General features: G+C 48.4%; 1 protein-coding gene across 3 annotated transcripts in view; it reads left to right on the plus strand.

The window, feature by feature from the left end:
• Positions 1–27,277, plus strand: part of SRGAP3 (SLIT-ROBO Rho GTPase activating protein 3) — a 243,994-nt gene that overhangs the window by 183,864 nt on the left and 32,853 nt on the right. For 2 of the 3 annotated variants that reach the window (XM_010828406.1, XM_010828404.1), the window contains exons 8-13: positions 1,377–1,478; positions 4,100–4,297; positions 8,967–9,051; positions 15,786–15,813; positions 20,985–21,087; positions 26,164–26,224. In XM_010828406.1, coding sequence (XP_010826708.1) covers positions 1,377–1,478; positions 4,100–4,297; positions 8,967–9,051; positions 15,786–15,813; positions 20,985–21,087; positions 26,164–26,224 — 577 coding nt within the window. The remainder of the gene's footprint in view (positions 1–1,376; positions 1,479–4,099; positions 4,298–8,966; positions 9,052–15,785; positions 15,814–20,984; positions 21,088–26,163; positions 26,225–27,277) is intronic. The other variant, XM_010828405.1, reaches the window with a different exon arrangement.

Below are 27,277 nucleotides of genomic sequence, written 5' to 3' on the forward strand. Positions count from 1 at the left end.
GGAGGAGTTTACCACTAATCCCCTAATCTTGGTGGCTCAAGTCCCTTTCCTGCGAAATTGCAGAACCTTAGCTTCCCATAAAATCCCTCACAGTTGTGTCTAGAAGACCTCAAGGGAGCCCCACACCTACACTTAGACCATCATCTCGCGTTCTCCCCTCAGATGGTCCTGGATCACCCAAGGTGGGGCCTCAGCAGAGCCTCGCTGGCCTGGGCTCCAGTACCCTGAGCCCTCAGCACACCAGCCAGCTGAGTTCCCTTCAGGGCTTGTGCTGCTCACATCCTCATGATGTTGTGGGGAAAAAAAACAAAATGGGAAAAGGCACTCGTCACTAGCCTCAGAGCAACACACTAGTTACCCAAGTTTCACAAAACTTATGAAAATCTCTCCTTGAGCTTTTCCATGTCATTCCTCCCTCTCTCCAGGGCTCAAGCCCTGGCCCCTGGAACAACGGAGGACAGCCACAGTGTGGTTTCTGGCTCCCTTTCTCTACTTCCAGGAGTAGGTGCCCAGAACTTTCTCCTAGTGGCCCCATTCCCTTCACCTAAGATATGCCACCCAGGCATGTGAGAGAGGGACCCAGCCAGCTTCTGGATCCAGGGGGGAGCTCTGCTGGGCTGTCACTGCACCTGCATAGCAGGGAGCGCCCCAGAGGCACCTTTGAAGGTGCCTTTAGCTGGGCCCTCCCGCAGCCCTACTGACCTCCTTCGTTTGCAAGAGATGCCTTCTGCCGGGCTTCCCCACAGCTCCGGCACCATCACAGCCCCTCGTGTCCAGCCCTTTGACTCATCATCTGGTGACTGAAGTTGGGTTAAAAAACAGAGACCCGCTGTCTCTTATGAGCTCAGCCAGGTGACACCAGGCAGCCCAGCCCACGGTAGTCAGAGCCTTGTCTGGACTGGGGGTAGGAGAACTGTATCTCTCTCTCATTTTCCTCTCTTCCCCGCTCCTGTCTCAGTCAGCCCATGTGGGGAGAAGGGCAGTAAGAGGGTCGCTGCTGCACAGCTGCCTGTCTGGAGCACCTTCCTGCTGGGCCCATTTCACTGTTTCCCATCCTTCCTTCTTTTCGTTGGCTACTCTTAGGCACAGCTTCCTGCCTGGAAATTAGCCAGTTAGTCTCACTTAATGGCATCATGTCAGTAGTGAGCCATCATGTGCTGCACAATCATAGACCAAGAGTTGTAAGAGGGTGGCCCCGGCTCTTGGCTGGCTCTGCTGTTGCCCAGTACAAGCTGTGTGATCTTGGGCAGGTCGCTTAACCTTTCCAGGCCTGTTTCTGCAGCTGTTGATGGGGACGTTAGTGACGGCCCGGCCCCAGTTCCGCAGAGGGGCCGAGGGCCTGGGGCAACCACAGGCGGTGGCTGTCGTTTCTGCAGGTGTGCCAGGTCAGCGCCCAGCAGCCCGTCCAGACGGAACTGCTCATGCGGTACCACCAGCTGCAGTCCAGACTGGCCACTCTCAAGATTGAGAACGAGGAGGTGAGTGAGCCCACTGCCCCATGAGGGATTTCATTACAAAGGCCTGGCTGCTCAGGGGGTGTCCACTCTTGCCTTGGAAGATGTGAGAAGTCAGGGTTCATCTGTAAGATGCACAACCATTGAAACCATACCCACCAAGAATCTTTAATGGCATGGGGAATGTTTGTGCATGTATGCTCAGTCATGTCCAACTCTTTTGCGACCCCCTGGACTGTAGCTCCCCAGGCGCCTCTGTCCATGGGATTTCCCAGGCAAGAATACTGGAGTGGGTTGCCATTTCCTTCTCCAGAGGATCTTCCTGACCCAGGGATCCAACCCCTGTCTCTTGCGTCTCCTGTATTGGCAGGCAAATTCTTTACCACTGAGCCACCTGGGAAGCCCAGGAAATGCTTACAAGATGTTAAAGGAAAGCAAAGAGGAAGTAGCACTCTGTGTTCAGTACTATTCTAACCAGGGTATACTAAAGTATGTGTACATATTTCTGAGCGTATTCACAGGAGTAGGAAGAAGACTGGAAGGAAATACTTTGAAATGCTGGTAGTGGTTTTGTCTGGGTTACAGGAATATAGGTGATATCTGTTTTCTTCTTTGTGCTTTTCTCTCTTTTCTGCAACGAGTTTATGTTATTTTTATCATCAGAAATAAGAGTAGGTATTTTGAATCACACAGTGAAAGAACCCAGGGCACACTAAACGTGTCACAGATTCTGAGCTCCGCAGAGCTTCTGTCTCACTGTGGCCAGCGCACCTCCCTGCAGCTGGTGGCGCGGGGCTCCCACCAGGTGGGCACAAGCGGAAGCACCAGCTGGGAGCTCTGTTCTGATGTGCACTGACGCGGCCACGTGGAGACCGCCTGTTCAGCCCTGATGCCCCCACGCAGGGAGGATGTCACCCAACTGGAGGACACCAGGCCATGGGGGTGTCACCAAAGATTGTGGGCAGGGCCATCTGTGAGCAGTGCAGTCAGAGCTGAGACGGGGAGTCGTGGTCCCTGTCTTCAGGCCTCAAGGGGGCTGTCTTGTACAGAGAGGGCAGGTTGCTTTGTGTCTTGAAAGAGGATGGAACCAGGACAGATGTGAACCAGAGTGTAGCTCGGGATGAACAAATCAAGAAGTCCCTGTGGGAAGGTTACAGACAAACTATGAATTTGTTTCTCAAACCTGAGAAGAGAGAGGATATGGACAGAGTGTTTTCTTCCTTTCTTTATGCCCTATGTCTTCCCCCACAGCATCTTAAATTGTCTACATGGAACAGCATGTGCTGTATGTGTATAATAATGTTAATGGAATTTAGGTTGGAAGTCAGGACCACAGAAAGGAGGGTGGAGCACATGTTCCTCTGGGTAGGCTGTTCATGGCCGTGGAAATGCTTAATTTTGAGCCTGGACTTCTGTGAGGCTGTGTTGGAAAGAACTGAGTCACTCGGTTATTCATTCAACGAATCGTTGTTCAGCACATGCTCGTGCTCATGCTGTCGCTTCAGTCATGCAGCCCCCTGGACTGCAGCCTGCCAGGCTCCCCTATCCATGGGACTCTCCAGGCAAAAATACTGGAGTGGGGTGCCATTTCCCCCTCCAGGAGATCTTCCCAACCCGGGGATTGAACTCATGCCTGCCTGCATCTCCTGCTTTGCAGGTGGAGTCTTTACCCACTGAGCCACCTGGGAAGCCCTATTCAGCACATACTATCCTCTAAATGTTGTGTCCAGTGTTGAGTTAAGTGAGTGAACGCGACAGAGTAGAGTACTTTCTCTCATGGAGTTTATATTCTGGTGAGAAAAGGCAGGTGAGAAATTGAAACACAAAAGCAAGCAAACAGTAAATTGAGGACATAAAGTATCAGCCACTAAGTTAAGAATGCGGTTGTGGCCAGGAGGCGACTTTTACGCTGAAATCTGAGTGCCAAGAGAGACTCTGAGCGGCAATCACTGTGCAGGGAGTGTGGATGTAGGCTCTCCCAGGACTGTCTTTGAAACCACCGTCCATTCAAGTTCGGGTCCGCCCTTTAGGCACAGCTCACTGGGGAGTCGGGAGGCTGGGGCCTGTGTGTGAAGCCTCTGGGGATCCCGCTTGGTCCTGGGAGAGGAGTCAGGGGCGTGGAGGACCAAGCACACCGTATGTTTCGGGCTGTCTTCCTCGAGCTGTCTTTTCTCAGTCAGGCTTGTGTGGACTCAGTGGCCGACAGTATGAGAGTTTGTCCACTGAGAATGGAGCTCCCTGTATCAGACTGTCTTCTCCCTGCTCAGGATGGAGAGAACAGGGAGCGCTTCCAGGGTTGTCCCTCCTCAGGGCCTTGCCCCCCAGGAGGAGCTTCTCTGGGGCTGTGTAACCACAGAGAGACACAGACCTCAAAACCTGAGTCCCTTGCTGGTCACAGTGTTCTCCAAGGTTCTCACTGGCAGAAGTAGGCCCATGACATGACTGAGCTTAGGCAACCTGGCTTCTCCCCCCAGCCAGTGCCAGCCTTATTTTCCACATCACCATTAACAGAAGTGAGCACCTTTGTCCAGCCCAACTCCGGGGGCTTTACATGAAGAAACAAAGGAATGATTGGGAAAGGACTTTGCGGTGTCAAAGACGTTCTGAGACTACAGGACTTCTGTTGACATGTGGTGTTTCTCTAGGTTAGAAAAACTCTGGATGCCACCATGCAGACCTTGCAGGACATGCTGACCGTGGAGGACTTTGACGTCTCTGACGCCTTCCAACACAGCCGGTCCACGGAGTCTGTGAAGTCGGCCGCCTCCGAGACCTACATGAGCAAGATCAACATCGCCAAGAGGAGAGCCAACCAGCAGGAGACAGAAATGTTCTATTTTACGGTAAGTGGCGTCCTGACTGAGAACCTGCTGCAGCCCCGCTGGCTGTGACTTTTGGGGAGCAGCCCAAGATAGTGGCAGCCAGAGGAACCGCATGGGTCAGTTAGACCTACAGTTCCTCCAACATGCTCTTCAGAATAAGTTGTCTGCCTTGGCTTTGTGAAGGGCACAGTGAGCTAACCAGTGGGTAGCCTCAGCCTTGATCTTGTATTGACAGTTATTGCAACTTTCCTGTTCTAGAAACAACACAGAGAGGGTTGTGCTCAGTAGGGTGTGAGGAAAAGGGCTGACAGAGCCAGATGCACATCCCAAGGAACAACCCCCAAGTTAAGTGTATGGTTGTCATGTCAAGTTGTGTCAAATTTGGGCCTGGACTCTGCAAACAAGGCCCTGGGTGATCTTTTCAAATAGCTGGTGAGTTGCCAGCCCTTCATGTAAAATCCCAGATTACTTATATTCCATTTGGCCAGGGAGGAACAGGGATGAGAGGCATCGGGGCTTTGGTTCAGTGGGTGTTTAGTGAATATGCAATGTTGGGTTGGAGAGGATCTTCCATCTGACACTGGATCCTATTCCACCCTATTCCTGCCCCAGAGTCATGCAGATTGTGCTTGAACAGCCCCAGATTAAAAGCTCCCTCCCTCCCCAAACAACTGTTTTGTTTGGCTTGTGGCTGGCTATGGACATTATAATGTTTTCCCGTATCTCTGTTATCTTCAAAAAGCTTCCTCACGAGGATTTCTGGTCATTGATCTTAATTCTGTTCTCTGGGGCAACCCAGAGAGAGGCTAATTCTACTTGACAGTCTGGCAAGGTTGCAAGGAGCTGAGCTTTTATTTCTCTAGGCCAAACACATCTACTTGTTTCAATCTGGCCTCTTAAGGTTTTGTTTGGAGTGGCTTCAGCATCGACTCTTTCCTGACCATGTTCTGTTTGTCAGTGCTTCTTCTAAAAAGAGACTCCCAGCAGTGAGTCTCTTCCCAGCACAGAACAGGGCTAAACTTTCCCCTCCCTCCACATTAGGGGCTATGCTTCTCGTTTCATGCATCCTAAGATTACATTCTATTGTTTTTCTTTAAAGCTAGTATCAGTTAAATCTCTATTCTCAGCATACCACCATTAAACTGTCCTCCTATGGGATGTGTAGGTGATGTCTTAGGTGGATCGCATGTTTATTACCAGTTTGATTTCCTCTTGATGGGTTCAGCTCATGGCTCCACCTATCATGAGCCTTATCCAGTTGCTCATCACAGATGCTGTCTCTTCAGACCTTGTGTCTAGAGATTCAGTAAGTGTGGCTTCTGTACCTTAAAGTTTATTAGTTAGAACAAACAAACAAACAAGAAATGAATTGCTATGCCAAGGCCAAGGCCAAAGACAGAGTTGTTCAAAACATGCCATTAGGCTGATATTGATCCACTAATAAGCAGTTTTAGATTGTGTTCATTTAACCAGTGACAAACCCACCCAGTTTTAACATCCAACTCTATTTCTTGCTCATCAAATATCTGTTGAAAGCCAGTGGTTGATGCATACTCCATTTCCTTGATCAATTTTGTTGCTTTCAAGAAAGAAAGCAAAATGAGACTTAGTGAATGAGTCCATGCCAATTTCGGGGGTTCACCACTCCCACTGGGGGCATACTGTGTTTGTAGAGAATTTATGGGTTACAAAGATAAGGGAGGAAAATGGATGGGCATTAAGTCACTTTGGCAGCAGAGTCAAAGATGAGAGTTCAGCCTGCTTGAAATGAAAAGACAGTATCCATTACGGAGGTCATGGATGTTGTACTTTGATTTGAATATTCAAGTTATCAACCTGATTGGCTAGTGCACCTCATGATTTGATGTTGTGACATTATTTAGGTATTTTTAAGGATGTAACTCTCCTTTTAAAGCAAACATCAATGTGAATCGATGGTATTTTTTTCTTCACGCGTGAAGCCTAGGTGAAGCATAGAAGCAGTAAGTCAGGGACCCAGAGCCCCAGGCTGTAATTCACACTAACCAGTGAGTCACCCACCAAAGCACGAGTTACAAGTTTGGGATTAGAGCTCCACCTGCTTGGGGCACTGAGGCAGGATGAGAGATCACCTACTTACACCTCAGCTCTGGCTTTCATGCTGAATTCTTGAACACAGGATAAAATCAGAGAGCGATATTACTGGAAGCATCCAGAGAGAGCCTCTTGGTGAGTAACTATCAAACCGAAGTGTGTTTTTGAATTATGTAAGAAACTTCTTGAAAGCGCAAGTTCCCAGACTGCCACCCTCCCTGAGGTGGCGCCCTGGAAACGTGAGGACACTGGGCCTCTGGTGTCCTCCCAGGGTTAGACTCACAGGAGTCCAGAGCCTGTGGGCACTCTCCCCAGCTGGTGCCTGAACCACACTGGGAGAAGCACCACGAGTCTCCTCATTTTACCCCGAGGAGGGCATGAGGTCCAGAAATGTTCAGAAATTTGATCAAGGTCACACACCGAGTGGCCACCACTCTAAGCGGTTTCTCCCTCTCATAGAAAGACAACAGCGATGCTTCTGTCATTTATCATCTGAGATTGCAGTGAGGACCAAATATACCTGTTTGAAAACCATCCACAGATACAATGGGGATGACTTAACAACCACAAGACGAGGCCCTAGGAGCTAAGAAAGACCAAGGCCAAGAATAAAGAATGCCCAACCCCCAGAAACCCACCGGGGGTGGGGGGCAGGGTTCACCGAGCTCAGTCTTCTCTGGGCGCATGTGGGCCTTCACCCCACACCTGTATTCTGCGGGCAGAGTGATGCTCTGTATGTCCTGAGCTGCTGAGCCTCACCTCTCTGCTCCTCTGTGCTCCATCTGAGCCTCCTGGCTGAGGCATAGAATGGCTTTTTGGTGAGAAACTAGCTGGCAGATTTGGGGCGATCACATCCATCCCTGTGCCTTCCCCCTCAGGGCCTTGGTAATTGCATTCCCCTCTGCTGAGACCCCCTCCCCCTGTGCACCCACGTGGCCCCTTCCTCGCCTCCTTCAGGCGGGGGCTGAAGTGGCAGCTTTGCCGTGAGGTCTGCTCCCACTCCCAGATCCCATCCCTGCCTTGTTTCCATCCCTAGCGTTCCCCTCCATTGACCTATTGTATATTTTACTTACACTTTTGTTAGCTCATTGTCTTGGTCCTACTCTGCTATGTCAGTGCCGCCAGGTCAGGGGTTCAGCTGAATTTCTCGGCACCTGCTACAGGCAGCTGAATTTCTCAGGCACAGCTGTAAGCACCAGGGATCCAGAAGGGAACTGGTGTGGACCACGCCTATGGTGCCTCATGGCTCAACAGAGAGGGCTCCCAGCCTGTGATTGGGCGACACGGGGCAAGGGGGGCCAAGGGAAGCTGGTACCTGTGTGGAGGTGTGGCTGAGGCCGTGCTGAACTGGGGGCAGGTAAATGTGTTTCTGTTCTGGGTGCCTTGTTCCCTGGACTGCACCTGAGTGCACTGTGTTTGGCCAGGCCCCTGAACCGGAGGCAGCCTGGATCCCAGGAACTTTGGGCAAATCACTTCTTGTGTGAGCCTCACCTTTCTCATCTGTAAAAAGAAGAAAATCATATCCCCCACAATGGCACCCCACTCCAGTACTCTTGCCTGGATCCCAGGAACTTTGGGCAAATCACTTCTTGTGTGAGCCTCACCTTTCTCATCTGTAAAAAGAAGAAAATCATATCCCCCACAATGGCACCCCACTCCAGTACTCTTGCCTGGATCCCAGGAACTTTGGGCAAATCACTTCTTGTGTGAGCCTCACCTTTCTCATCTGTAAAAAGAAGAAAATCATATCCCCCACAATGGCACCCCACTCCAGTACTCTTGCCTGGATCCCAGGAACTTTGGGCAAATCACTTCTTGTGTGAGCCTCACCTTTCTCATCTGTAAAAAGAAGAAAATCATATCCCCCACAATGGCACCCCACTCCAGTACTCTTGCCTGGAAAATTGCATGGATGGAGGAGCCTGGTGGGCTGCAGTCCATGGGGTCGCTGAGAGTCGGACATGACTGAGCGACTTCACTTTCACTTTTCCCTTTCATGCATTGGAGAAGGAAATGGGAAACCACTCCAGTGTTCTTGCCTGGAGAATCCCAGGGACGGGGGAGCCTGACAGGCTACCGTCTATGGGGTCACACAGAGTCGGACACGACTGAAGTGACTTAGCAGCAGCAGCAGCAAGTGCAGTTTGGGTTATTTTAATTGGAACGTCTCCAGAGGCCTGCAGTGCCCTTCCTCCTTCAGTTCTCAGCCAGATGAAAGAAGATGTGTTCTGAGGCTCCTCTCTGACAGATCCAATAACATGCTCTTGCCTCGGCTACATGCCCTTGGCCCAGAAGCACAGAGGAACTTTGATCGCTAAAAAAGCCCTCTGCCCCAGCTCCTGCCATCCTCACGTGACAAAAGCCCCTTTTACTTTGCCCATCCCCTACCTCCACCACCTCTCTTTGTGTTCTGAAACTGACCTGAAATGTTTCATAGGACTGGGCAGCCACGCTTGACAGAGGTGGGGACCTGATGGAACTGATGCGGAGACCCCTCCCTGCTTCACCCATGCCTGGGGCCTTGAGGGTGGCTTCCCACCCCGAGGTCTGTTACAGAGGCAGAGATTCCAGGACTTGGCCCTGCAATCTATAATGTCCTTGTGCCTGTGTCTTACAGAAATTTAAAGAGTATGTGAACGGCAGTAACCTCATCACTAAGCTGCAAGCCAAGCACGACTTACTCAAGCAGACTCTGGGCGAAGGTGAGTTGAGCAGCAGAGGCGGGCACTGGAGGGTCCTCCCCACTGGGTCTCGTGTGGCCCCTTGAGCTGTTACAGATGGAGATCCCAGGCACTTGGTAGAATGAGGCCTGGGACTGGGGCCATCTACTGGGACAAGCCAGCTGGGGAAACAGTCTGGTACAGATGCTGTAGTGGGGTCTAGTTTGGCTGCCGAAACTATGGGGCAAACACAAGTCCGAGTTTAACTTGTGGGGAAGAGTCCCAGAAAAAGTGATAATGGGTCCCCAGTAGGTAAAGGGTGGGATCCAGGGCACAGGGCTCTGCACGGATGCTTTTTTAGCAGATTCTGTTTGCCAGGAATACTATTGGAATGCCTGGCCAGGATTCTAGGTCCAAGGAGAATTCACGTATGTAAGGCAGAGTTTGGTCCTTGAGGGACCTGGGGACTAGACTTACAACTCCCGAAAAGCTTCCAACGATGGTTGGAATAAAATCCCATCTGCTTCCGTGGCACATGAAACCTGAAATCATTTGACCCCCACGTGCTACCCTAACCTCATCTACTTCTCCTCCACTCCCCTACTGTACTCCAGCTGCACTGAGCTCCCTCCTGCATTTCAGAGCTCATCTAACTTATTCCTGCCTCAGGGCCTTTGCATCTGCTATTCCTGCTGCCTGAAATGCCCCTACCCTGTATCTTTGTATGGATGGCTCCTTATCCTTCAGCTGTCAGCACAGATATCACTTCCTCAGTGAGACTCTGCTGTCCCAGCCTCAGGGGATCACCACCTCTGTCCCAACACTCTCTCTGTTTGATTTTCTTCATCTTGGTTGTCATCATGTGAATTCAACCTCTTTTTCATCTGTTCACCTGCTTGTCATTGATCACACCTCCACACCCAATAGCATTATATCTTCAACCAGAGTAGGAACTTCCTTGCTTGTTTTGCTCACTGCTTTATCTGTAGTGCCTAGGACAGTGCCTAGCTCGTAGTAGGCACTTAATTAATAATCACTGAATGAATGCTGAACGATCACCAGAACATGAACTAGAAACCATCCCAGATCAAGGATGTTTCAACTGACAAAAAAGGCACACCCTAAGAATTGAAAATTATATTTTATTCGGTGGAAAAAACTGAGGCCTTAAGCCCAGGATGCAGTATCTTAGATAACTCTGAGAGACTGTTCCGTAGAGGCAAAGTGAGGAACCAGGACATTTAGGAATTTTTGCAACAAAGACGAGGTAGTCAGAACACCAAAGGACTGGTGTTAATCGAAGAAAACCTGACATCTCAAGTTAAGGAATTTGGGCTCTTCTATGTATGAGAAGGCGCAAGAGTCTGGGCTCACTGAAATCATTCCTTTGATATGTACCTCAGCTCTCTGGGGCCAGCATCCTGTGTTTTCTCATCCTGGTTTCCTCAGGGTGCACCATTGCAGGGAGCCAGGGCTGGTGGCTGCAGTGTCTGATGATTCAGTGGTGGACATAGTGTTTCCATCCTGATTCCCTTGGGGCTGTCTGTCACGGTTGGCTTTAGTGGTTGATGGACGCAACATCCTCCCTGATATGGTAGGTGGCATTTTTAGTGCACAGGTGGTTTAGAGCAAGTCCTGGTGGCCCTGGAGCTTGGTATGAGGCTTAACTTTGAGCAGAGGAGCTGACCTGGGGCTTCTGAAGCTGTTAGGCCACATTCAGAATAGCCCTGTGTTCTGTTTGGAGAGGGCTGTTGGGTGAAGGATGTGCTCGACTAACATGGAGTCTGGGAAATACGGGGCCAGTATCAGAGAGGCGAAGGGACTTCCCAAGATGTCAGTGCTATTAGATCCTGAGATGACAGCTTGAAGCAGTTTAGAGATGTCCCAGGAGTGTTCTGGGGAATGAATGTGACAGGACAAGAGCATGTGCTGGGCTGTGGGGATGGTGGGCACTGCTGCTGGGGGTTTGCCATCCATGGTACATCCTCGCCCTTCACTGGCTTGCTCTCTTCTCCCTGTGCGTGCACATTCTAGTGGCTGTGCCTGAGCCACACAAGTTCTGTTCACTCAGCAGCTATCCAGGGGGCTGCCAGGCTCTGCAGGTACTTGGCATGTGTGAGCCCCATGCCTTAGAGGAACTGGTGAGAAATGAAACCATTTCCAGCCCCAAGGCATTTGCAGTCTAGCTGGGAGACAACTCATGAATTCATTAAAGAATTAAATAGTGATAACATTATCACACAGAAATACTGAATAAATTGCCAGGTGAACAATGCAGGCTCTGAGGACTGTGAGTCCCAGGAGGGAAGTTTTACCTTGGGCTCAGGAGAGCAGGAAAGGCTTCTAGAAAGATGAATAACTAGGGCTTGAAGGAATAGCCAGGACTTTGAAACTAATAGCAGTGGAATTTTTTTCAATCAACTTTATTGACATATAATGGAAATCCCATAAGATGCACCCATTTTATGTGTAGACATCAGTTTTGACAAACACATACACCCAGATATAACCAGCACTCAAAAGCTCCAGCCCCAAGGCGACAACCCAAAAGTTATCTTGTGCCTCTTTGCAGCCCACCTTCACCCCAGCCCCCCATCCTCTACTTGAAACCACCTCTGACCTGATTTCTGTCACCATAGACTAGATTTGTGTGCTCTAGCTGGTGACAGCTGGGAATCTTTTGGGGATGATAGAAATGTTCTGTTTCTTGATTTGGGTAGAGGTTAGACATGGGTGTTTATATTTGACAGAACTCATTGATTGAGGGGAAGAGGGGGAAAGAGTGAGTTGCAATGAGCTTTTTCTTCATTCCCTGCCCCCGCGCCCCTGGCAACCCTTATATTCTGCCCATCCTGACATTTCAGTATTGGACCAGGAGAATGGGGCCATGGGGGACTGTGAATAACACAGAGGGAACCAAAACAGTGAGAATGGAGGGAACGGGATGAGACAGAAAGTCCTAGAGAGCAGCTTGGATGAGTGTGTGATGGAGCAGCTTTCACAGCTTGCAGAATCAGTTTTTCTGGTCATGGGATTGGGCGCTGAGGGGTGTTTTTCATGAGCCATTTAACAGAAGGCAGGTCCACGTGAGTTGCTGACTACTTGTGTTTTCGAAATCAGACACTCTGGATTTAGAAAACAAGATGTTCTTTTAAAAAATAAGATCCCAGATGAGAAAGTGCTTCTCTCGAGCTTCCCTGTGAGTGCTATCAGATGCAAGCTTTTATTCCTGCCCCTGCCTGAGTGGCCTTAATGAAGTAATAATAATAATTAGTTTTGGTTGGTATGACTCCTGACCCATTTGGTCTTCTAAGTATGTTTAGACTTCAGCTGCATCTTGCTCTGAGATATGATATATGAGTCCTTCTCCTGAGTTTTGAGCCGAAGAGCAACAAAAAACAAGAAATGCAACTTCAGAAGTACAATGGCAGCTAAAAAAGAGCCATCCAGAAAAATTTCCATAATCCTGTTTTCTCGTAAGCCAGCAGTGAGTAAAGTCCACTGTGCTGTTTTTGATATCTGGCACAGGTCTTGTTAGACTGGTCAGTTCTGGGGAAGTTTTTTCTTATTTTGATAAACTTTTTATTTTAGAGTAGTTTTATATGTATAGTAAAGTTGCAAAGACAGTACAGTTTCCATATATTCTACATCCAACTTCCCCTATTATTAACATCTTCATTTAACATGAGTATGGTATATTTGTCACAATTAATATATACTGATAAATTATTATTAACTAAATTACTGAATTACTGAAAAAACTGAAGCTGAGACCAAATCTTCAGTCTTTTTTGTATTTCCCCTGCACAATAAGGATATATGTGGATTCTTAGGGCATTGAGGGACAGGGAAGAATTTGCACTGACTTAGTTTGATAAAGCTCAGAACCTTCTAATTTACTCCTCTGAGAGTCATCAGATGAGTCCTCTCTACCTGGACATGTTAACTCTTCTGTTCAGTAGAAACTTCTTGTGAGAGTGGGGCTAGAGCAGAATGACACCTGCATCATCAGCTGTCTTGTATTGGGAGGAATAATCTGGTTGTTTGAAAACAGGTGAGAAATATGGGGCCAAGTGAAATATTTTGGCTAAAAAAGATATAGGCTTTTTTTTAAAAAAATGAAATGTCATGTCTAGTGCCTCAGTTTCTCTCGAGTACTCTTTTGACAGCATGCCTCAGAGAAACCACAAGCTGGAGGAGACTCTAGGTCTTGCAGGTCACCCTCACTTAGAGGCAAATTTTTGAACATAATTGACCCCAGGCATACAAGTCAAAATGCTTCTAGGTGCCCTGCAAACTGGCCTTCCTTGTTACAAATGTCACTGCCACATCTTGGAAATAAGAGCACACACCCTTATGTGCCTTTGGCTGTTGCTACGTCATTTTATTGGCCAGAGAATTCTTAGTTTGCCATCTCTGAGCCTTAGATTTCTGACCTTTTATATTGCTCTGGGTAATCAGTAAGCTCCAGGGTTTACACCTAAGATACAGTGGTTTTTCAATTTACTCTAGCTGCTCAAGGGTAGATGGTGCGTTGTCTATAAAAAGGAGTGAGACATAACCTTTTCAGGCCAAGATTTAATGTCCATTACGGAGCAAAATGTCCACCAGGACCAGACAGTCTGACCTTCTAGAAAATGACTAAGCCACCAACAATAAAGAATATTTTCACAATCCCAAGAGGTCTCAGATGGTAAAGGGCATAGCATTTTTTATTTCTGTTAGAAGTTGAAACACCGTATTTCAAAAGATGTTAGTAAAGGGGTTCTTGAGAGCTGGAATGTGAGTCAAAGCTGAAGGAGAATCAATTCCATTTGTTGCCAGAGCAAAGTCTGTCTTGAGTGTGTTCTGACATTCTACTTCTGAGACCCAGACCCTTTGATTCCTACCTATCCCTTTCTTCCCTCCTGGCCCCTATTTGTCCATTCATCTGTCCATCCATCCATCAAAAGCACAGACTCTGTGCTTGGCTAGAACTGGGGGTACAGTATATATAAGACAGACAAGGTTCCTGCTCTCCTGGGGGAAGAGAGACCTCAAACAGGAAACAAACCATTAAGTAAAGAATTATATCTGTGGTAAGTGTCCATAAGTAGAAAATTTGGGCTGAGATAGAGAATAGTTGTGTATGGGGTTGAGGAGCATGGGGCACTTGCTTTAATGTAGGTGATCAGAGAGGTCTCCAAGGGGAGGGGACGTTTAAGCTGAGACTTCAGAGGGGTGGGAATGTGTCTGCCACATGAAAAACTGGGGAAAGAGTTATGGGGCAGAGGGAACAGCTTATGGGAAGGCAGGAAGGGATGAGGTGAGGTACAACGAAGGGAAGAGCACTGTGCCCAGACCACAGTGAGTAGGTAGAGGAGTGGGCCAGTCCGGGAAGAGGTGGAGCCGGAGCCTCTTCCTAGGCCCCCTCTGTCGGTCAGAGTTGCACAGTTAACTACATCCCTAAGGGAAATGACATGTTGTATAGTCAACCCAGGCCACTGGCTGACCCTATCCTAGGTGGGTTGCCATCAGCTCTCACTGGGGGTCTTAGGTGAAAATGTAACTCAAATTGGTGTCTGGCAGGAATTTGCCTCAGACTCCAGACACAGTCAAATTAAGTAGAGCAAATTTTCTTGTTTTACCTCACTTTTCTCCTTTCCTGCTTTGGCTTCAGTTCAACCAGCTGCAGTAACTCTTGTAACTGCTTGTGGCTTTAGTCAGGAATTAAGGAATTGTGTGCTGATTTGCTCCAAGTTTTATTTTCAGACTTCTCTCACTGTCTTCCTCCCCTCATTTTCCTCCCCAGCTCCATTCAGCATTGTTTTCCATACAGAAGCATAAATACTCAGTTCTTTCTTCTAGAAAGTCTCTTCATGTGAATACTGAATGCAATTCTAGAATCTAGAGCAATGTGGTCCAATATGGTGGCCTTGAATCATAAGTGACTATTGAACACTTGAATCGCGGCTAGCCTGAATTGAAATGTGCAAAATGAGCTTCAGATTTCAAAGAGTTAGTACTATACACATATGTTTAATATATAACCTGTAATGGGCTTCGCAGGTGCCAGTAGTGGTAACCCGTCTGCCAATGCAGGAGACATAAGAGACTCAGGTTCGACCCCTGGGTTGGGACGATCCCCTGGAGGAGGGCATGGCAACACACTCCAGTATTCTTGCCTGGAGAATCCCCATGGACAGAGGAGTATGGTGGGCTAAAGTCCATAGGACAGCACAAGTCGGACACAACTGAAGCGACTTAGTACACATGCCTGCATATACCTATAACATCTTATTAATTTTTTATATTGACACATATTTAAATAACATTTTGACATAAGTTAAATAAAATATATCATTAAAATTAATCTCACCCATTTCTCTTTAAGTTTTGTAATGTGGCTACTAGAAATTGCGGCTTGCATTTTATTTCCATGGGGGCAGCGCTGACTTAGAGGTTCTCTATTGCACCACAAAAAAGAATGAATTACTCAGTCATGCTATGGATGAACTTCAAAAGCCTAGTTATATGAACAATAAGAAATAAAATATATGTGAACATGGCCCTACAAATAGGAGGCACGGAGGATTTAATAAGACTCAGTTCTTCCCAGCAGACCACACCTTAGGCATAATTAGATTTCCCATTTCATAAATAATTAAGTTCAAGTGTGAGTTGTTTCATGTTTTTAGAAAAAGACGAATGTGCACCGGTCAAAAGTAAAATAAACAAGTAAGCAAAAACGAAAACAAAACCAACAATTAAACATTAATGTACACTTTTCTTTCCAGGCGAGAGAGCGGAATGCGGTACAACCAGGTAAGAGCCGGGGATCCTGTTTCCTGCACCAGCCGCCTGAGGTGGGGAGCGGGAGGAGACGCAGGAAGGGAGGGGAGGGCGGGCACAGTGCTGGAGCAGGAGCAGCACAGTCTTAGGGAGCAGCGCCTTACCAGTGCCCCCACGGGGGTGTGACTGTGCTGAGAGGGGAGGCAAAGGCCTTTGACTGCTCTACTCATTCCAGCTTTAGACTGTGACAGGAAGGGAGCCTTTCAGAGCTGCTCTGGGCGGTGGGTGTGGTCCCTCGGCGGCGCTATCCATCAGGTGGGAGGAAGGGACCGTAATATATATTGCAGTGTTGAGGGCAGCCAGAAGCCGGAGGCGATCAGGTTGCTGTCCACCTGTCTCCCCATCCGTTCTATGGCTGCTGAGCAAACCGCCGAGGAGGGTTGGTGGGGAGGTGCGGGGCGGCACGCAGTAGCCCGGGGTCCGGGTTTGCCAAGGCTCTGGGTTGGGCTGGAATCCCGTAGCAGCACCGCCGGGCACACGCATGCGCATATTCACACTAGCGCACACAGCTCCCGCTGCTGCCCGCACTGGCTTCCGACTTCACCGCACTGGGATGGACTGGTGGCGGAGCCCCTTGCTCGGGAAGTAACAGTGGACAGCTTCGCTTTGTCTCCAGCTCGCTCACCATTACCCTCTGCGCTTTCCCTGAGCAGACCAGAGCCAGTGAACACTTTCACTCAGCAGCGGATAGCTGAGGGTCTGACTTCAGGACTGGACCTTTCCTTTACCTGCAGAGAATTTAGGTCCCTAAGCAGCCCCATCGCTGCCTGGGTACCTTAGAGCCCATCCGTTTTCCCGTTTCCAACAATGCCTGTCCCACCGCCCAACATGAATTTAGCCGGTGGCCTCAAGGCCTGCACTTTTCCATCATGTGACCACTGAGGTCTGGTTTTTGCCTCATTCTGGGCCCAGTGACCCAGTGACATCCTTCCCACAAGTTCTTCCCAGTGGCTGGGAATCCTGGAAAGCTGTCCTATTTGGCAACAAGAAGGATGAACCCTCAACTCCCTCCTCATTTGGAAGGGAGTTGGCTGGGAAGAGGCTTGGAAAGCTCTGGGATTTTCAGTTTACTGAGCCCAGGGTCGAGGAGACCAGGGACTCTCCAGAAGCTTAGTCTGTGCAGCTGTTCCTCTAGGATCCGGCAGTCTGGGAACACTGGGATGATTCGTGATGCCAGGGGAGGCCTTCCCAGCATGTGGGCCAGCAGATGTGCAGGCTTACTTTCTAAGAATCTTTTAGAAACAAATTCCTTTTTAAAAAATGAATGAATTAATTAAATTTATTTATGGCAAGTGTTGCCTTTTAAAAAATATATTTATTTATGCAGGAGAGTGTTGTCCTTTAAAAAAATTTTTTTTTAATTTATTTGTTGCAAGAGAATGTTGTCATAGTCCCCAAACAACAGAAGCTACATTTTACACCAAAGTCTGCAAATAGTGCAACAGATGGGGGATGAATTGAGCCATCCCTCACTTCTTCCTAATTCCTAGAACTCATGCGGGAATAGTGGTTCCAGCAGATTGTAGGAGAGATCTGTCATCAAACCCTTGGCGAGGTCCCAGGGTGTTCCTTAGAGAAAAGTTGAGGGGTTTTGCTTTTTTTAAAAAATAAAGTCCCCTGAGATGTTTTCTTCCACACCCTCATGGACCTAGGGCCTGGGAAATCCAAGCTAGGATTACAGACCTCCCACTTAGATACACTGTACTATACTGTACTAAGCTGTAAATCCAGATATCTACACTTTGGCCCTTGGCCAAGGTCAAAGGCAACTCTCTTAGTAAACTAAAAGCTTCCTCTTCTAAAAATCATTTTTAACTTATCATAGAGTGCATTGCTAACTTGGAAGTATTTTTGAAATTAATCTTAAATGCCTTGGGTGAGCTATTTCTATACTGTGGCCCTCTCTGTCTCCCATAGTTTCTTGTCAAAGGTCAGTGTCATTTTGGATGATTGGTTGAGCAAATCTTCTCAACAAGCTGCCGCTGGCCTTGTAGAGATAGACCAGTTTTGCACATGTGCCAAAACACGTTGTATTTTTTTCTCACACTTTAGAATGTTATCTTAGAATAGCCCCAATTCATAATAACCCTGTAATTAGCATCTTTGAGCAAACTCCGGGAGACAGTGAGAGACAAGGAAGCCTGATGTACTGCAGTCCATGGGGTCTCAAAGAGTCAGATACTATTTAGTGACTAAACAATAACAAAAAATTAGGCTGACCAGATACAATAATGCACTTGAAAGGTATATGGTAAATGGCAAATCCAAATGCAAACCTAAGATTTGATTATGGTTTTTCAAACCATTGACTGGCTTCCCTAACCTAGAACTTGCTCCAAGTCTGAATTAGTGGTGGAACCATTTGAGATTTATCCACACAAATGCAACCCCATGCACACCCATGCACAGCCTCCAAGAGCCTGACCACCATCCAAGTATAATATTGCCGCCATTTTGAATTTTGACTCCCACGTCTGTGAGGTCGTCTAGGAAAATCACCATCCTTTTGATCACAGAATAATTTTGAGGCCAAGTTCTGTGTTGCTAATGTGTGTTAATTTTCATCTTGGTTGAAAGGCAGAAAGGGGACATTGGTCTCTGGTTTCTCTTTCTTCCTCTCTGTGGCTTTCTCTGTTCCTGTTTTCCCTGCCTCTCTCTCTCTTTCTTTCCTTTTTGCTCGGCAACTGAGCAGCAGAAGAGATGGAAGGCTTAGGCTGCCCCACTTTCCTTGGCTGAGCTGCCCCTCTGCTCCCCACTTTGTGCCCCACCCAGCACTTCAGTAAGTCGGTATCAATTTGATGTAATGCAAAGTTGGGATAGCTACGTTTCCTTGTCAGAGATTCTGCTCCGTGCACAGAGCACCACACTAAAGGAAGAAATCCTGATGTGATTCCAACAGTCCTTTGCTTTCTGGATTGGGCAGGAGAAATTTTATAACTCACAGGAAAAAAAATTCCTTAGGACTTAACTTTATGAAATAAATTTTAAAGGCATCTTAGACTTTTTTTGGTATTGGTGTCTAACACCTGCATTGAGTCTCTACTCCTGTTGACCATGAGAGTTTAATAGATAATTTAATGCTATTGCTGGGTGTTCTGTGGTAAAACCCATTTCCTCATGTCCATACTCACACCAGAACCTGGAATAGGAAGAGCTGAATTCTTTTCCTGTGACCTTGGGCAAGTTTCTTAATCTCTCAGTGGCTCATTTGCCTTATGTTTAAAGTAGGTTTAATAGTTCTTGCCTACTTCTCAGGGTTGTTGTGAGGATAACATGCAATGTAAGATAATGAAATGATCAGACAACATTCAAAAACAGAAACCCAAATCACCATGGAAACAAGGTGGCTCAGCTGCTACCCTCCAGTTATTAAACCTAAAACCTATGGCCCCCTGTCACATTTCTGGCACTCTCTTTGGCATATGTAAATTCAAAAGCAGATCTAGCATAAGAAATACTCACTCTCACATGCCCTTATCCTCAAAAAAATAAGTACCTTGTGAAAAAGAAATGACATGGACTTAGCTAACCAAATTGACATAGATCCAAGATGGGCTCAAAATAACCTTGCCTGTTGTTTCTTTTCGAAGTTTTGGTCTGTGCTGTTATTTTTGGTTCCAATGTTTGGGTGGCATGAGATTTGGATTCCACTGTGTCTTTGCCCATGCATGTCCTGGAGCTAGCAGTATTTGCTCAGTATTCAGACACCAAGAGGAATCTTATCTGAGGTCCCTTGATGGTGGGGCTGCTGAAGCAGACAGGCGAACAAGGCCAGTGAGCAAGGCAGCATGAGTCTCATCTCCTTGATGGGCTCCACAGCACGTATGATTTCTTGCCCATTCACAGAAATCAGTCAAGATGTGGGGGGCCCATGTCTCTGTTCATCACACGTGGACATTTTCTGTGTCAGGCTGGGTCCCCCCTCGGTACCTCCCAAATTATGAGCTAAGCCAGTTGAAAGTGAACTGTGTCTCTTGGTTAGGGGTCTTTCTCCTAACCTTTGAAAGTCCTTTGACCTAGAAGGCTGGCAGCATTGAGTCAGGCCAACTTGGGTGGTGAAAGGTGAGCAAATAAGCCAACACAGGCATATGCATGTGAGCAACTCTGGAAACCGGTTCAGTGTTTGTGGCTGTTTCACTGTTGCTGGTGAACTGTGGTGTGATCGCCCCTCCCTGTGTCCGAGATGGAGCGAGCACAGGGAATGGAGATCCTAAAGTCAAGCAAGACACTTTCAACCCGACCCCCCAGTCCTCTGCTGGCAAGGGTTAATGGAATGGATGAGTTTGGGCTGGATATGGGAAAGTGCCCTAAGGCTCCATGACTGACCCAATGGGAAAAATCTTGGGCTTAGAGCCAAAGAGGCTGAGTTTGGGGTCTAGCTCTGCCACTTCCCCACTCTAGAGCTCGGTTTAGGCCTCTGTAAAATGGGGCCACACGTGCAGAGTTAAGCTGATGTTAAGCATGACAGTGGATTTGAAAACACTAACTGAAAGTGTACTTGACTAAGGACAGGAGATAGTCCTCACCCTGGGTCCCCGGGAGTTCCCGGGGGTCCCCGAAGAAGCTGCAGCCTCCCTCTTGGCATCAGTTTCTTCATCTCTAAGATGAGAATAATAACTGCCCGGCTCTTAGATCAATGGAATAAAGAGTAGTCAAGTGCATTTGAAATGCTTAGCAGCATTAGGAAGATCAGTGCCCCAGTACATCAGGAGCTGAGACTCGGTGATGTGTTTAAGCCAAAACAATGAAAATTAACCCTTCCAATCATCTTTGAAAGTCTCTTGCTTTCTTCGGCTACAGGTTACATCTCACCCCTGACTCCCCCTCCATCTGTTTAGCTTTGCAGGATGGCAGCCTCTGATTGGAGTTTCAGTGGTTTCCCGGACACGTGCTGTGCCCCCCCATAATGTAGAATGCATTTGTGTTACATGAGTCTTGGTCCTGCCTGACACTGTGGATCAGTTAAGACACCCTTGAACATCCAGAGGCCTTCAGATGGAGCATTGGGCACCAATGCACTGGGGGTTCAGGCCTTCCATTTGCATTTTGTGTTCTCCTTCAGTCGTGGGTTACAATAGTGTCTCCCCCCATTGTATGTTTACCTTGGTTGCTTTCTTGATTTCTTTTGTTCCGTTTTCCCCTAGGCCCCCCTGTCTTCCCCCTAAACCACAGAAAATGAGGAGACCTAGGCCTCTCTCAGTGTGTAGCCATAAACTATTTAACGGCTGTATGGAAACGTTCATTAAGGTACTTGCTGGGGAGCCATGGAGTCCGCGAACGTGCCCAATGTAATGGCAGCCTCTCTCCACCTCCTACCCCGGCCAACAGCCCTGCCCCGACCTACTGACAGACTGACATCTGACCAACCAGAACTTTCCATCTGGGCCCTTGGCCAGGCCATGTAGCTGGCTGGTCCTCCTGGTGGCCTGCCTGTAGCTTCAGAGACACTTTTGTCTCTGACCAGTGGCTTCTAAGAGTGCTTCCCCTTGCTCCTCAGCCCTGGCTGAGTGGGGGTTGGGGAGGGCTGTCAGCCCTGCTCCCCTGCTTGAGGAACTGCAGTCCTGACCAGGCTGAGGGACAGTTAGAGAAACCCCCTCACCTCCCGTCACACACACGTCTCCCAGGAGCAGACTGGTTGGAAGCAACACAAAGGAAAACCCTGCTTTGTATAACAGTGTATTTTTATACAAGTGATTTTTTTTTCCCTAAAAGTTGAGAATAGACCAACAAAGGAAACACATACAATTTGTGTGAGAGACAGCCCTTCCACCTTGTTTTGCTTCTTGTGAGGCAGTTTGGGAGAAGGGAAAAGAGATGAAGTAGACCCTTTAGAATTCCAGGTTAACCCTTTACACCTTAAACTGGAAAGGAAGGTTTTCACTTCAGTGAGTTTCTCTGTTCTTGCTTCTCGGCTGCAAAGGGTGCAGGATCGAGCCGTCCCAGGTAGAACAGCTCAAGGCAAGTTAAGACAGTGATGAAGTTGGAAAGGGTAGCAGGTGGGAAATATCCTCAGGGAAGGGCAGATGCACTCTGAACGTCACTTAGGGGAGCAGGAGGAAGGTCCCTACCAGTTACTGGAAGCCCACCACCATCTAACAAAGACACTCACTGCAGAAAATAAGACTCATGTCAGTCAGGAGAAAAGGCCCTGAAGGCTCCCAGGCTCTGCCTGAGACACGTTTGGAGTGTTGGAGGCTGCCTCTCCTCCAGCTCTCTCTCCATCCCCAGACAGGACTTACTGGGCAGGGAGGGTCGGCCTCAGGTGTGGGAGGGGGTGTGGGCAGGATCAGCCTGGGTCCCAGGGCTGTCTCTGCCTGTGAACTGAGTTCTGGGAAAGGGAAAAGGGGACAGGAGTGCCCCAGTTGGGGGTGCCCGAGGGGTGGGAAACAGCAGCGTCTGCTCTCAGATGCCTCAGCGGAGGGAGGCCTGGAGGACCCCAAAAGGACCTGGGAGCAGCAGCAAAGGGGCACGTTGGGAGGTGACCCCGAGAGAGCAGTTTGCCATCCAGAAGGTCATGGGAGAAGAGGCCTGTGTCAAGAGCCCTTCCTTCATCCTCCGTCCTTGCTCCTACAAGACTTCCTTCTCAAAAAATTGCACTCCAGAGCTGAGGGGAGACTGAGGCCCATTTGCTACTCTCTGCCCTCAAAGACCTTATCGTGTCACGCAGGAGGTTTTTGACTCAGAAGCTGAATGTGGAAGATGATTCAAGATGAGTGCTTGGTGACTGATCAGTACAGAAGTAAGTTCTGTGAGCACTCTAGACCAGGAAGAGCCATGGGCACCGGGGGCAGGGGCAGCATTGAAGGAAGTATCGGCAGAGGGGAGGATGGACGGAGAAGCTGCTGAGAGAAGGAAGAGAGTGAGTGGAACCTCAGAGACACGGACATGTTTTGGAATATGCTTAGCTTTTTGGAAACAGGTGGTCTGTCAGGATGCTTGGAAGGCTCTCTCACCTGATTGTGTTTGAAAGCAAAGGTGTTCTGTTTAGTGAGACAATTTCTGAATGGAGAACTCCTACATAAAATGTGTGACAATCAAGTCATCTGACTTTATTCCCCTGACAATCACAACACCCACGGGTGTGTTTGCCCCTTGGAGGAAGTCGGTCCTTCTTCTGCATCTATAGGCTTTGCTGCACCTGGTCAGTCTCCCGCAAGCCTGCAACAAGCGTCTTTGTCAGCGGTGCCAAAACCTTGTCTTTGCATGGACGGTCTTTTGGAATGAGAAGTGTCATTCAGAGTCCAGCTTGGCAGCCACCGGAGCCACAGAATGGCAAGAGGTATAGGCTGCACTGGGCGCCAGGAGACTGGCTCTGAAAAGAGCCCCCAGAGAGGGGCACCCTAGAGAGCTGGGCAGTGGCCCATCCCTGGAATAAGGGCACAGCTTCCTCAGGGGATAGTTTGACCGAAACAAAGTTTGTTTGTTAAGCGATTGCATTTCTTTGTAGTCACGTGTGCTTGTACCACATATTATCAGTGCAGGTCAACCAGCTCCTCTGTGCGCCCTCTCTGAGCTCAGTTTGGGACGGACTGCAGTAGCGGGGCCCCAGTCTCAAGGATGGTTAAGTCTCAGAAAATGAAAAGGCAGTGTGATGCACTCAGTCCTTCAACCTTTATGAACGGAATTTAATTTCCTCTTAGGAGTCCCATGCTATCTGAAAGACGATTCAGCATGAATCCCCATCTCTGAAATGCCAAACTTCTGAAAGGCTTGTCAGTAAAATAACATCATGGAAATGCCATGGTTATGAGGGTTTAGAGGGACAAGGGGACTTCCCTGGTGGCTCAGACAGTAAAGAATCTGCCTGCAATGCAGGAGACCCAGGTTCGATCCCTGGATCGGGAAGATCCCCTGGAACAAGGAATGGCTATCCACTCCAGTTATTCTTCCTGGAGAATTCCACGGACAGAGGAGCCTGGTGGGCTACAGTCCATAGAGGGTCACACAGAGTCGAACACAACTGAAGCAATTGAACACACACACACATGAGTGTGTGACGAGGATCAGATAAGTAGCTCATGGCAGGTTCTAGAGCTCTGCCTGGTGCAGAGGAAGCACCAGGGGAGTGTCAGCTGCGAGTGCTGCCGGGGCTTTCCGGAGGGCGCCCACGGTCCCCATCTGACCATCTGTCACGGCTGTCCTAGGTTCAGGTGGGCTTGGCCAACGTAGGAAAACCCTAGCAGCTGAGACGCCAGGGCTGGACAGGTGACAGCAGGGAGGAGGCTCACATCCTCCTGACTCTCAGTCAGTGGGGTGGCCTCCCCCAGGAGCTGAATGAGACACAGTACACACTCCAGAGCCTGACCTGCTGCCTGTACAGGAAGAAAGAGGAAGGTAGTTCTCCCCTACAAATGGGCGGTTTCGGTGAAAGCAAAGGCTCTGGTTCTGCCTGCAAGGTCACCAAGGTGTTCTGACCATATGGCCCTCCGTCACTCCAGGTTTTGTCAGTTTTGGGTTCCCTGAGGGTCTTTCAGTGCCAGGGTGAGGGTCCTCGGGCAGAAGGAGACCAAAGTCGAGCGAGTACCTGGGACCTGCTGCCTCAGCTGTTTGGTGGGAAAGCACGGTCCGCCGTGTGAAGTTGGAACCGGGCAGCTTGCCCTTGGGTCCTATCCAGAGGGCCCCTGCAAAATACAGTCTTGGTTAACTAAGAGCTAAGATCGAGGTTCCCTGAGCTGACTGCGGGGACAGTCCCAGCAGACAGCCGAGAGTGTGTGTCCCTCCTTTCTGTGGGCAGCTGGGCTCACCTTAAGGGGTCTTAGGTGGGCTCTCATTGCTGGTGAATAAACAGCCCCTGTGTTGAGAAGAAGGTAGACTTGAGGTTAGGAAAGGGTTTAGTGCTCACTGTTCCTGCACTTTGACAAGGACTGAAAGAGGCCTCTTTGCCCTCTGGTGTCCAAGGCAGCCACCCCGGAAGGCTGGCGGGGCAGGTCCCTAGCTCCTGAGCCTCGTAGGCTGCCTGCCATCTCCCTGGCCCTTCACTGGCTGCCATTGCATTTCGGCGTTCCCGGACTCTGAAGGATCTGCTTACTCTAACTGATCTTACTCCTGCATAATCTTTTCTTTTTCTCCTGCTCTGCTGCCTGTTTATTTTTTGTTATCAGAGGAAGAAGAAATGCTCGAACCAGGAACCAGGTATTTACTGGAAAGGTCCGTTAGCCCCATTCAACTGGATGGAAACTGTCTTTAGTCCTGACTTGTAGCACAGGGCCCGCCTTGCCTGTTGCCAACGAGTCCACTTTATTATCCTCTCTGTGACTCTAGTTAAGAGTTAAGGTATTCTAGTTAAAAATTCCCAGGTGGGGTGAAGAGGAGCCACAAAACCATCCAATTTCATGTTTTTTCCCCGTCCCTTTTACGTGAGCATACTAGTACATATAGAACATACTAGTAAGAAGGCATAGTACATATGCCTTCTCTTCCTCACCTTCTGAGGAGGCTAGTATTTAATTTGGCCCATTTTAAGAAAGAGTTGTTGTTATTGTTTTTTTTTTTTCTTTTTTTCTTATGATTGTATGCTCTGTAAGTTGCCTGAAATAGCATAAGGGTCAACCAATGATGGAGTCCAAAGGAAAATGATCCCTTGCCCAGCTCTCTGTGGCCTTGGGTCAGCCTAGGGAAATGTCATTGAACTTGACATTGACACCCTAGATACATGTGTTTAGAGCTGCATCTTAGTCAACCTTTCTGACTAAGGTGGCCACTCGGTTGTCAGTGGCTGACAATAATTTTTTCTAGAAGTTTTCCTTGTAACATGTGTACTGTTAAACCAAGTTATCTGTCTGGATGTTTAGGTTGTTACATCACGAGTAGAGCTGGTCTTCCCTTCTCAGAGCTCAGAAGGACCCCTGGGGCCGGCCTTGCTTCTCCCATAGTGTGCCCTTCTTCATGCCAGCAGCAGGTCCTACAGTCCTAGGCAGAGTCCTTGCTCCTTCCCTGAATGCTGGGAGAATGGAGCTGAGTTGGGACTGAGGGGAGTGGGAGGCAGAGAAGTCTTGGAGAGCAGACTCTAGCTCCCTCCGCACAGAGGGCTCTCTACCCTTCCGCCATGCGCCTGTGAGGCCTCCTGAGCCCTGATTCCTTCCCAGCTGAGTAAGGAGACAGAACATTTCTTTAAAATTATCATAACTATGCCTTTTCTGCAATAACAGAAAACTTCCTATTCTAACTGTTTGTAGAGACTTTAGAATTAGTGGTTCCTTGCTTGTTTTCTTACTAATCCGATGGTACTAATATTCTGGCTTGAGTTCGTAATCTGTGTTTGCAGTGTCTTCTCTCCTGTGGTGGTTGCCAAGTCCAATACAACTCACGAATTTTTTTCTTAAGGATTCAGGACAAGCTATACCACTGGTCGTCGAGAGCTGTATCCGATACATCAATTTATATGGTAAGCTTAATCTCAGGGCAGTGTTTTCAGCTCTTTCAAGAACAGGTGCCAGGCTGTTCTCATAAGAGATGAGACTCAGATTTTCATCTTGGTAGATTTCAGGCTACTGCTCTCCTTATGAGAGGGGAAAAGCTCTATAGAACAGGTGCTATTCTGACTGCTATCTCTTGAGCCTTCTGTGTTGGGGGGACTGAAGGTGGTGGTGAGAAGAGCTGGGAACTGGGAACACTGAGGAGCAGGGAGGGTTCACGGGAGAACAATATTAGTTCTTTCCTCACTCCCACCCAAGCCCAGAGCTCTGCACTTAGAGCACTGACTGAGGTTGGCCGTCCAATCGGCTAATACTGCTAGACTGTGGCAAGCTCCATGAAGGAAGTAAGAGTATCTGGGATTTGCTACATGGTGTTCCCAGCACTTAATGTGTGCCTCCATCTATTTATTTATTCATTCCTCCAAAAATATATTTCCAGAGTGCAGAGCAGGCACTGTTTCTGACAATGGCAGCACAGCCACGAACAAGACAAATAGGCTGCCAGCCCTCAGTAGCTTACATGACCAATTAGAAGGGCAAGGAAATAAATGAGCAGAGAGATACATAGTCTAATTTCAGCTAGTGATAATGCCTAAGAACTAAGTAAGGGGACAGAGAATGGCTAGAGGAGGACAGGGCTGACTTGGCTAAGGTTGTAAGGAGAGCCATCTCTGAGGAGGTGGTATCTGAGTAGAAGCCAACCTTTGCAGTCCAGGTGGAGAGAATGGCGAGTGTCATGGCCTAATACGGGGAATAAGGTCCGCATGCCTGGTCAGGACTGAGCCAGGAGGATGGGGTAAGAGACCCAGGTGGTAGAAATTCAGCATTGGTTAACAAAAGAAATGAACGATGTTTATTGAGCACATACTATGTATACAAACCAAACTTTAAAGCCTGCCTTTAAGGGTAAACACTTCCGTAAATTATAATGTGGAGAGTTGTTTGCTGTAGAAAACTGAGTCTCAGGGGAAGGATCCCAGTCTTAATTTCCTTTTCAGATGAGTGAGGTCCTCTAATCTTCC

Source organism: Bison bison, unplaced genomic scaffold (assembly GCF_000754665.1).
Source record: "Bison bison bison isolate TAMUID 2011002044 unplaced genomic scaffold, Bison_UMD1.0 scf7180017864492, whole genome shotgun sequence".
In the NCBI taxonomy this organism is placed as follows: Eukaryota; Metazoa; Chordata; class Mammalia; order Artiodactyla; family Bovidae; genus Bison; species Bison bison.